Below are 12,272 nucleotides of genomic sequence, written 5' to 3'. Positions count from 1 at the left end.
TCCACCAGTATTGCTACAGCAATCAGGCACTTTCCTGACTTGTCCACGAAATAAAACCAGCAAAATTATTGAAAAATTCTATTATATATAAAAATATCTTTACTATAATAAATAAATGGTCTTTAACTGTTATATACATAGTTAATAAAATACTAAAAACGACTATTATTCTGCAATAAGGCAGGCATATTATTCAAGGCCTAAGCCAGAAGTCCACAAAGAGCGGATACGAGCTATAATGACAACACTGTGACATCAATATAATCACCAGGAACATTATTCGCTTGTGCAGGCGGCTACTTCGGTTTATCGCTAAAAAACTCATAACTAAAAAAAAATCAAATCTTTTACTTCGCTTTGATGAGATTCGGTATAATTTGCGGTAATTCGAGAGAAAGAAGTAGGTAATCCCAAACAATGGCAATTACCCACAGGAGAAAAGCACGACTTTGTAACAGCACCATTACAGAAAGCAGTGAAACATATCGCAAGAATGTTACCACAAATCTAAAAAATGAAATCAGTCATTTTTGGTTTAATCTACTTAAAAACTAGATGGCATCGGCTTCAAATTAGCTACTGAACTCATTCTTCTCACTTCCATTCCGGCCATTTTCTTCTCGATGTCGGCTAAACTCTGCCCCCTTGTCTCGGGAACGAAGAAAATGGTGAACAGTAGCGACAGCACCATAAGGCCACAGAAAATCCAGAAAGTGAAGTGGAATCCTATTAATTCGGCTAATTGCAAGAAAATCTTGGTTACTATGAAGGTGCAAGACCAATTGAAGCTTGTAGCTACTGAAGCTGCGGTTCCTCGGATTTTTGCCGGAAGGATCTCTCCCATCATCAACCACGGTACTGGTCCATGACCCAAGGAAAATCCAAGAACGTAGATAATAAAACTGGCCAATGGCAAGAATCCTAAGAATTTCACGTCAACGTTAGTGGCATCTTTTAGGAAGAAGTAGGCCCCAAGTACCCCTAGGGAGACTATCATTGAAATAGCAGAAATATATAGCAGGACTTTCCTGCCGAGTTTGTCAATTAGTGCTGCCGCTATGAATGTTGACACGAAGTTGACGATTCCCACGATAGTGGTGCAAAGAGACTCGGGTAAGTTTGTTCCGGACTCTTTGAATATCTTGGTGGTGTTGAAGATGACGGCATTGATGCCGCTCCATTGTTGGAAAAACATTAGTCCCAAGACGATGCACAGAGGCTTGACATTATTAACTGAGAAGAGATTTTTCAGGCTTTCCAAAGCTCCCTCGTCACTTTCAGCTTCTTCTTGGAAACTCTTTTTCAACTCGTGAAACTCCTTATCAATGTTAGTGTTAGCACCGCGCAGCCATTGTAAGGCCTGCTGCGTCTCGTCCTCTTTACCCCTTGAAACTAGGAACCTTGGGGTCTCTTTTATCACCCAGAATACTATCACAAATGGAATGGCAAGTACCACGCCGACTAGAGCCAGTTGCCTCCACTCGAAGAAGGTACCGAACATGTAGCACAGAAGGATTCCAATGTTACCGAAGGCAGTGGGAAGTAACCCTAGAGTTCCTCGTACTTCCGGCTGAATGGTTTCTGCTAAGTACACCGGAAGAGTCAAGGACAATATTCCAACACTGACTCCTGATATGACTCGGCTTGTATACATGTAAATGTAGCTTTGTGCGAAGAAATTCACAAGAAATGCAACTAGGAATAATAGGTCTGCTAGTAGGATCGTCCACTTTCTACCCAAGTTCTCGATTAGAAGCCCCCCGAGAAGACCTCCTCCTAAGGCTCCTAAAGGCATGAGACTTGTGATCCATGAGAGCTGAAACAAGGAAGGAAGTTGTTAAATATTCGCATATTGTGCGTCAAAGAATATATCTTTTGTAACTTAAATTGTGCTTAACCCATCATCAACCTGTGTTTACTAAATATCATTATTATACAGGATGTAGCATATCAACATGGAGATATTTTAGGGAACGATAGTACTCTGAAAAATATTTAAAAAATGTTAATAGGTACATGGTCGAGAACGTAACATTTATGACATACATGGTAGCAAAATTACACATTCTTTTTCGTATTTTGCGTTTTTCTCACGCATGCCTCGAATAAAATTTTTGAGAAAATCGAAATATCAAAATGATCGAGAGCCATATACAGGGTACTATGTTTTTTGGGTCATGTCTCATTTTTTTTGGAATAGGCTGTATGGATTCAGTCGCTCAATTTAAATTCCTTCTTCAATTCTTTAGCTTTTTAGTCGGTTACGGAATTATCCAGACTTTTACTTTTTTCGTAGAATTTCCAAAAGTATCTCTCGATGTAAATTACGGCTATAAACGAAGTAATAAAATAAATCAGTTATTAGCAATTTGAATCTATTCATAACATTTAGCAAGTCTCCTAAAACAAAAACAAAAATTGAAACGAAAACAATATTATAAAAACTAAGAGAAAAAATGAGAAATATTTTCACCCTATATATCGGAAATGGTGCGTTTTTGCCATGGATCTATTAGATTTGTTTTTGTTATTTCACAGAATACTATACCTTCAATCCTCAAGTGTCACCATGATGACATGTACACCCTGTATATGGCCACCATCTAGCAGCGATTTCCAAAAATGTGATGGCAAAATGGTATGGTAACTGTTCGAAAAATCTCCACCAAAGCAATTTTTGAGTAATAGAGTAATACATTAAAGCTGCTATTGATCACAGACGTGAAATTTTAGAACAAATCGTGACGTAACATAAGATACAAAATTCATGCCGAGGAATAAACGCAGCTTGAAAATTATTGCGATGTTATTCCCTTATGTTCAGCTACTATCAAAAATATGTTAGGCAAGGTCCGAAAAATAAATATCCTGACTAATTTGCCAGCACAAGAATAGAGTTTCTGTAAAAACACAGGAAACGAGGGCACGTCGATAAGGTCTTAGCAAGAATAATTGCCTCACATTACTTCGATAAGAACGATTGTTCTAAAGTGATCAAAATATCAATTATAATCTGTTTACATGCAAATTGAGAAGCACAATCCATTTAAAGATGGCTTGAATATTATGGCCTTTTTTTAATTGGAATAATTTTTCTGACCTAATAATAAATCGTTTCTAGTTAGCAGTCGTTTAAACCTACCTTATTCTCATCGAGCTTGAAGTCTCTTTCCAACGAGAGGGCTGCTGGAGAGGTGTAGGCTGAACAGTACCCAATGATCATGGACACCCAGGACACTACAATGGCGGTAAGTAACTGTAATAAATATGATTGAAATTAGGGCGGGGTTGGGCTGGTTTGAGCTTGGGTGGTCCCACCTGAGACCAAGTACATTTAGGTTTAGGCTCGGTGTCCGGTAAAGAAAACGTAACGTGAGTATCCGCACGCACTAGGACCCGCATTGCTTTATTGCCTGGCTATAGTCAACGTCCAGACAGCACAATTTTAATAAGAAAAATAAATTGCCTGGATCGACAATTTGACGCGAGAACTGATTAAACTGATTATTATTTGCGAGCAGAGTTTTATAACATATCATGTGCCCCCTCTAACTTCAAGTTAATTTTTTATTAACTATTCCCCACACGATCAAACTTCGTCCTTATCGTTTTATAATTTCCTACCGTAATGTCCATAACACCATTTACGAAGAACCTTTATTATTTTGTTGATACTCTATTCCGACGTCCATTAAATTAATATTCAGGCAATACACGAATCGCGTTCGCAGAAATCATACCAGAAGTTGGCTTTGCACTGACGTCCGGTTAGTTTGACCGATTTTAATTAACATCAAGTTCAGTGGAAACTACCCCAGGAAGTGTTTCTATTTCAATTGCATTTGGCTGTGTGGGTTGTGATATTGACGTGTTGTTTTTGTGCTATATAAACAAATTCGGCGCTTTTTGATGGAGAAATTGAGGCCAAATTTGGAAAAATACGATCAACATATGATGTGGAGTCAGAAGCGAAATAGCCCGGTATTATGAGGAAAGCTTGGAAGCGAAATGATGGCCAACTTCTCTAAGAAAATGTAAGTAAATGTTCCTTAAATAGGAAATTTAGGTTTGCACTGATGTACAGGGAGTTTTCCTTTTTATTGCACCAAAATCTTCAATTAGCAACCTGCCGACGAAATCATAGAACTTAGATGTGACACCAACAAAGACGCGAATCTCAACAACCAATTAACACGAAAAATAATGATATCAAGATTTTTTTTTACTTGGATCGCCTCAATTGTGCTTTGTTAATGCCACTATCAATAATGCTAAAAAAAAACGTCATATAAGTAATAAATCATATTGGTGGTAAGTAGCAGATTACTTTTTCAGAAAATGCCAAAAGTTGGCGCTATAATTTGGCAGATTTTGTTGAAACACCTTGCATATAAAGTTCAGGTCGGGTCCCCTTTGAAGGCCCCTCAAAGAGCCTTTGCAGCTAGATAAAGGTGAACTGCAGCGATAACCGTGCACTCTTGCGCATCGCCGTTACATCCGAGGTTATTTCCAAAAATACCCGACCTGATATATAGATGGTGAAATTATGTTTAAAATTTGCCTTTATTTCAAAAACCTATCCATAAAAAACTCTTGTTTAAGGGTTGAGGATGCTTCGTCGATTCGTGTTTGTTTTGGAGCCCTTCTTAATGAACGCTTTTACAGATTTCGTTACCATCGAAGAAATTGGTCCTCGATATCAATACTCTCATTTGAAAGATCTTAGTCCATCCAATGTCAAACCGAAGTTTAGTTTTGCTCTGAAGAAACCAGGTCCTTCGTTACAAACTGTAAAATATTGAGTGGCAGAGTTCAAACGCGGCCGTATCAGCTTCGAAGACGAATTCCGCGATAGTCAACCCTATGACACTACAGATTTGATCTCTCTAGAAATTCTGGCGAATATCTACAAAACTGTATCGGAAAACCGTCAGCTAAAATTGCGCGAGTTAACAGACTTGTTAGGCATTTCGAAAAGTACCAAAATTCGCATTTTGACGAAACAATTAAACATGAAAAAGCTGTACGTAAAATGAACAAAAAAAGTGCCGTGAAGATGTTTCGAGTGAGTGTTTGTCAAAGTTTCGCGGCAATAAAGCCGAGTTTTTGCGTCTATTCATAAACATGAATTAAATGGAAACATGGAAAAAATGGACGTGGGTCCATCATTTCACATTTGAAACGGAAGAACAGTCGAAATGATGGCCTCAAAAGGGAGAATGGGAAAAAGCGACCGCATTTGGCGAAAAATAAAGTCTTATTTCATCAATACAACGTAAATGAATTTGGTTTCGATTTTTTTTCTCGCCCACCTTTTTCGCCAAAATTAAGTCCTTCAGATTGTTTCCTATTTCCAAACTTGAAAAAATGTTTTGGCAGAAAGAGTTTTGCCAAGAATGAAGAGGTGGAGCCCGAGGTTGATGCCTCTTTTGAGACATTCGAAGCTTCCCCATGGACAAATTGCTGGGGAAATGTTAAAGGAAACTATGTTGAGAAATGTAATATTTTCCCCTTTTTTTAAGTGTTAGGTCGGATACTTCTGGGATTATCCTCGTATTTAGTACTGTTATCTATAGGTTGCGTTAATATCGAAATATTTATGCATTCCCATTCTACGATGCCATGCAGAAAGAATCGGAGCTTCGGAATTGTTCTACAGCAATCTATGCGTTTAAATGGTTCAAAATACTCTGTAATCATTAACATGCAGCGTCTGTTGCGTAAAGGCGCATGAAACAGGAGTAAACCTTCATACAGACCTGATTCAATGAACGGAACACCGAACAAAACACTAATTTCAACAGGGCAGGATACACATTTGCAAACAGGTTTGCAAATCTTACGGATTTGTTGTCTTATCCAAATTAGTGTTTTATTCGACGATCGGATCGTTGTATTGTTCGTTATGCGATAACACGTTCGCGTCTGTACCAAGCTTCAAAAATGTATAAAATATGATACCTTAAGGTTGGCAAAACATTGATTTGGTCGAGATAAGACACAGTGATTTCCAAATCCTGCAAATTGGGTTGCACGATTTGAGAGGATTTGCAAACCCCATGTATATTATGATGTTGTTAAGTTCTCTAAGAAATTCTGAACATATTTCATGTAACATACCCATATCTAAATGCAACAATTTGTGAAAAAAAAAATAAAAAATAGAAAAAACTATAGAACTATTAATACTTAAAAAACAACAATATAAACTACTATAATTTAATGTATTAAATATTCGAACTTTTACCTTTGTTATATTGTTGGGCTTATTTAAAAAGACCTTATGTTTCTGATAACTCCATAAAAAAAAGCCCATAAAGGTGAGGTCAGGTGATCTAGCAAACGACTCTAATTGCCATATTGCGCAAATTTTTAATAACTATTGAACTTAGATATGGGAATATTACATAGGGGTTACGTCAAAAAATGCATAACTAAAAATAATATTTGACATGTTTCAGCATATTTATGAAAAATATTTCCTTCCATTTTTAACGAGTGTATGCGGGACTTTTAGCCCTCTTTGTATACGAATTTCGGACTACAGAATTTTAGAAACTTTTATTTTAGTCCGGTTGAAGTTCCCATATCCCTTCTAGGGATCGTAAAGCTTCGACACACGTTGCATACTGAATTTTGTCTAACGGTTTTATACTATTCCATGCTATTAATGGTGACTTCTCACATATACAAAGTTTTTCGTATTTTGTGGCCAATCAAATTAACGTATAAAACCGAAATTTTAAGTAAAAATTGATCGTTTTTAATATTCACAAATTGTTCAAAACTTCAAGTTGAAGTTTTGATTGCAGGATCTTTACCTAAATTCGGGCAATTTTGAAAAAGTTGCATTATTATGCAGTATGTATTATAATGCAATATATATCCACATAGCATCTTACCTGTGTTTTGATCTGCCCTAATGGCACTTTCTTCTTCTCTATCGGCAGTTCTGGCACCGAAAACTGTTCATCTTTGTCCTTGTTCTCTTGTAAAGGCTGAATTTCAGGTATTGTCGTCCTTAGATTTTCTTCCAAGTTCATTCTTCTCGAGTTGTGGTTGTGATATATGGTTGAGGACGAATCTCCAAGAGATGACAGATTCGTGGCAGTTGTGCAAGCTGAGATACACGGAGTGTCTTGGGTAGGCAACCTCTGATGTCCATTCTATAAACAATAATGCATTGATAACCGTTCGACCCTTGGGATGAAGAAATGATTAAGTAGACCGGAATCGCTGTTTTGCCTCGTGAACATAGCGATATGAACTTGCGTCAATAGTACGAATATTTCTAGTGGATTTTGAAAGGTCACTGTTACATGCATCTTCACTAGTTCTTTCTAGTTTCGGCCAACTAAATATAATTCCAGAAATGCATTATTAAGATTCTATGGCAATTAACAATTGATATTATTTGAGAAGGAAATTGTTTGCTATTGATTGTTTATCATTTCCTCCATTTACTTAAAAGAAGAGCAAAAACACCGCTCCAAAGTGTTTTTCTTGAACATCACCACTTGTGAACATAAGGAAATATCTAATTCAATTTTACCATAAATATGATAACAATTATGATTTGCCAACAAAATCATCACACTTATTGTTGTGCCTTGCAAGCAAAATTGTAAAAATTTGTGATAGAGACGACAAACGCTATTTAACACTTAAATCACCAAAACAGCAGCTTTCATTATAAGCTTTATTCATCTTAAAGCCGGAAAATTATAGTTGTTGCAGGTCTGTTGTGATAGCTCCTGCGTAATTCTAAGTTCCTTAAATCGCAGCTTTTTTAAATTTGTAGAAGGCATTTGACTATGTACAAGTGAAAACACATAGGCCAATCGATTCTTTTTAAACTTATATGAAGAGTTGTGTACGTTGCAATTCGATCAAAAACACGGAAATTCTTCAAGGATTATTTATACAAATTTACCAGGAACTACTACAAAATGAGGGTCCGGTATACACATATCACAAAAACATGATTTTACACTTTTTTGATCTTACATTAAATAACATACCATGTGTTTCCGGATAGGTGAACTGACTCTTGTAAAAGGTCAAAAATTTTGAATTTAAATAGTCATTTTTTTAGGTTCAGCCGGTCTTGGTTAAAGACAAATCTCTGACAATTCCATTTTTAGAAAATTAAGTACAACCTGGAAATTTTCAAAAAACCTATTTTCGAGTAGAGTAAAGTATATTTCCTGTATCAAATAATACGTAATGTTATTAAGAAACGTTAGAATGTTTAAAATCGTCACATAAGCCCATAACCAAATTTGAAAGTCCTCAATCAACTTTGATTTCTTACATTTTGTTGTATTCACATAAGTCAAAAACTTTATTTTTGCCATTTTTTGATTTATTAAAATGGCCAACTATTATGATTAGATAAATAAAAAAATGTATAACCTTTTTTTAGCTAAATGATTAATTTGATGAAAAATGGTGTGGAGAATGAGCCAAGAGAATTGGCCTACCAGATCGCTAGACCTTAAGATAATGGACTTTTTTGTTTTGGGCAAGAGTGAAAGAAATACTTTATCAAGAAAACATTATAAATTATTCAGAAATATTAAAAAATAGAATACCACACGCAATTCTATTAATTTCTAGATAATACATACAGGCAGCTTTTAAAGAATTCTAATACCGCATTGAAAAATGCGCAAATTAAGGAGATTTAGAGGAGCTTTAAATTTAATATGAGATTATGTGTTTTCTAATTTATTTAATGATAATAGTTTATAATTTAAAAAAAAAACAAAAATTGGTAAAAATATTTTTTTTATTTGGGAAATACAACAAAATGTAACAAATTAAAGTTGACCCAGGACTTGCAAATTTAGTGTATGGGCTAAAGTCCCGATTCTAAACGACTTTTTCTAATAACATTATGTAGTATTTAACATAGAACAAACACTTAATTCTACAAAAATATAGATTTTTGAAAATTGCCAAGACATACTAGAATTTAAAAAAAATGAAATTCTATTAGAAATTAGTGTTTAACCGAACCGGGCTAAACAACCCAAAAAAATGAGAATTTAAATCGAATTTTTTTTACCTTTTATAAAAGTCGATTCACCTACCAGGGATATGTTGACGATATGTTGACTGGCATGGCCCCTTTTGTAATTTGGCCCATTCAAGATTTTTTTTTGCTTAAATATGTTCAACATGTCATAGACTTTCTCACATCACTGGGTATATATAAAAAGCTGATTTATCGCAATTAGACGGATATAAAAGGCTGCTCATTTCAATTTACACATAAAAAATCCAATATTTCCTGCATTTTAATGTGTCTCTAATGCGTATTACAACCTAGGCAATTCGCAGGGCCTTGATGCTAAGCTTCCGCACTTCCGGTCTTTAAACTGATCGGAATCCATTTACAATAAATTAAGAGTAAATGTTGAACAGATTAATTACAGCGACCAATTTGACTGGCAAGGTCACCTACTGGAATTAAGCTGATTGCGTTGCAGCCTTAAGGGCGGGACAATGGAATTATATTTGAATTTTTCTCATAGTTTTGTCACCAATGAGTTTAATTCATTTTACTCATATACCAAAACTCTACTCCAAGCAATTGAGTACCTTTTGACAAAAATCATCCGTTCAGCATTCTGCATCTCAAAAACTAGCAGTATCCCCCTGAATTAATGAATACACGAATCACTGTACCACGTTATCTGTTCATACTTTCTAAGCCCAAGTACATATTTACGGCACGCACGCAGGCTCATGACTAAATAATTTCGGGTATGAGAAGAGATAAAAAAATTCGAGATAATATCATAAAAGTTTTATGCGAAGTTAAATCATACGTTCCCAACAAACACAAATTTGCATACAGCACATAAACGTGCTAATTAGAGTTTGCCATAAGTAATAAACTAAAGCCAAGAGTATTGATTTATACGGGAACCTTTGGGGAAGCGCCATCGATAAGCTAGGTAAGCAGCCTTTGTAAGTAATGCTTATCTATGGTGGCTTTCGGAAATCTAATATTTGTGCAACTTGAATCAAAATTGAGCTGGTAATAAATCTGGTTTATCTGTTTAAATAAATTCTCGAAATGGAACTAGTGATATTAATCCTGTAGTTGATAAATGATTATGAGTATTTATGGAATAGGTAGCATTTACTTTGAAATTCATATTTTTATACATCACAGCAATATATAGTCATGTCCAGAACTGAAAGAGCTTTTCGCTGAGATATCACGAGGAGCAGGACTACAGAGGGAGGACTTCGCAAGCGGCTTCCTCAGGTATTCGTGCGACAGGCTGTCCAAACTCTTCAGTAGAAACGACTTTAGGCTGGTGGGTCAGAGTGCTTTTGCGCCTTGGGCTTTTGGTCGGGGTTAAATTCAATTGGAAAATAGCGAAATGTGTTTGTCTAACACATCCTGAACCTTCGATAAATCACTGAATCCTATAGCTTTAATTATTATATACAAAGCAAGTTCCTGCTAGACTGTTTACTCCATAGCGAACTAAAACGTGTTTTTCTCATTCTTCGACCTTTACACCAAATTGCATGATTTGCAGCATAATTTCCTATTGAATTCCAAAATAGATAAAAAAAAATTAAGCAAGTCCCATTTTCAAAGCGATTATGCATTTTCTGGAATGTTCCATTACCTACACCAAATATTTTTTGCTACTAAATAAAGAGCGTCAAAAATAGCTGTAGAGAGTTCTAATAATATCCAGCGAAGGATTATTTTAAAAATGGAATATTCCAGAAGTGGGAAGCATCGCAATGACACTCTTTTACACAAAGTCAATACTTGATGTTGATGGATTTTTCAAGTGAATATGGTGGGTCCAGGGTGGCGACGTAGTGGTGAATAAAGCTTACCAAAGGGATCAATAGAGTTTAACGTCGTAGTGAAATTTCGGTGATTAACAAACACATGGGGGCATGCCTCGGACGGCTTTAGGACGAGTTTTTCTACATTATTTTTACGATACAATAAATAGATTGGTTATTCAGTCACCTACTTACGGAAATCGGTGATGCATGCTAAGTATAGAAATGCATTGAATCGATACATTGAACATACTATTAACAAGTGCCGATAAATGAACTAGAGCTAGTACTAATTATTGCGGATTCGTGATTTAATTCTTGACAAACCGAACGTACATCTTTCGTTGATTATCGCGGAAAATACATGAAAGATAAAATGAGGTAATGTGTAATGATGGCCTTGATAGCGCACAAATAGGTGTATCTGTATCTATATGAAGTTCTGAAATTGCAATAGAGAGGCCGCTATTGGCAGTAGGACAGTAATGATTAAAGGAAACGGAGAAAACGATATATTTTATGTGTGAAATTTAGCAGCTCCATCCATGAGACACAGACCAACTAAACAGTACAATAGAATCGAATTTCTGTCGGCCTGATGGGAAACGGTGTTAACGTTCACAATGTGTTGTGCGGCAGCTGGTAGGAAAATTCTAGAAGATCGTTGTACTTTCATTACCGTTGCAGAGTTTATGTATCAGATTTTGCAATTTAAATTTTAGCAGTTTTTACACATTTTCTCATTAGATGGCTACACTACGCGGCTTCAAGTCTTAGGAAACCGCCACCAGAGAGCGCAATTTTTTTCAAATTGCGCCCCCGCAATTTGGCGCCCACTATGCCAAGAAAAAACCGAAAAAAAAAATTACTTACCCATTTCTGATGGACCCTGTCCCAAGGGTTGAAAATGGATGCCCAAGCAGACGAACGAGCGGAAGGGTTGTTACACCTACGCGCACTAGGAACCCTGCAGTAATATTCCCTATCAGTTTTGGTCATAATCACAGTTTTTCATATATAAAGGAAAATTGTCCAATGGCAACCAATGAACATACACGAGAATGCCGGTTTGTGTACTTTCTTTGACTTTGATGTATTGAGCGCGGACAACTAATATATCGAATCGAGCTAATCGAGCCTCGCGGCCTTAGACTTTAGAATGAAACAGCTTGAACCAAGTGCTAAGTTATATATATACCAGGTAAGATACCTGTAGTGCGCTGAAGCGGCAGCGGCGGCGAGAACGCAGAAACACACGAGGAACAAACCCCAAGTACCTCTTAACATCCCTTCAAAGCTGTACATACTGTACATACCAGTAATATCAATATGTACGATGTGCTATATGAGTACTTTGAAATAATAAATTGATTTAAAGGTATTCAAGTGTTGATTTGTGAAAAGACGCTCGAAAGGAATCTTTAGGCGCGAATTTTTTTAAGCAT

The 12,272-nt window shown here is 36.1% G+C and overlaps 2 protein-coding genes across 5 annotated transcripts in view; one reads left to right on the top strand and one right to left on the bottom strand.

The window, feature by feature from the left end:
- Positions 1-64: 64 nt before the first annotated feature.
- Positions 65-11,983, bottom strand: LOC136350396 (facilitated trehalose transporter Tret1-like). Of its 4 annotated transcripts, none has more exons than XM_066302029.1 (4): positions 11,701-11,983; positions 6,903-7,166; positions 3,143-3,256; positions 65-1,816 (listed from the first exon to the last, which is right to left on the bottom strand). In XM_066302029.1, exons 1-4 carry the CDS (start codon positions 11,824-11,826, stop codon positions 545-547), a joined length of 1,776 nt encoding a protein of 591 aa, XP_066158126.1. In that variant the 5' UTR covers positions 11,827-11,983; the 3' UTR covers positions 65-544. The 4 variants fall into 4 exon arrangements, with proteins under 4 accessions (XP_066158126.1, XP_066158128.1, XP_066158127.1 ...); XM_066302031.1 differs by lacking the exon at positions 11,701-11,983 and adding an exon at positions 11,023-11,192; XM_066302030.1 differs by lacking the exon at positions 11,701-11,983 and adding an exon at positions 9,607-10,739.
- The window catches only part of Xpac (DNA repair protein complementing XP-A cells homolog Xpac), a 28,930-nt gene continuing 20,559 nt past the window's right edge, over positions 3,902-12,272 (top strand). Inside the window, exon 1 of the mRNA XM_066302043.1 lies at positions 3,902-4,034. The gene's annotated coding sequence lies outside the window, so the exon portion shown is untranslated. The remainder of the gene's footprint in view (positions 4,035-12,272) is intronic.

This window comes from Euwallacea fornicatus, chromosome 3 (assembly GCF_040115645.1).
Source record: "Euwallacea fornicatus isolate EFF26 chromosome 3, ASM4011564v1, whole genome shotgun sequence".
In the NCBI taxonomy this organism is placed as follows: Eukaryota; Metazoa; Arthropoda; class Insecta; order Coleoptera; family Curculionidae; genus Euwallacea; species Euwallacea fornicatus.
This window is presented reverse-complemented; position numbering and strand designations above follow the sequence as displayed.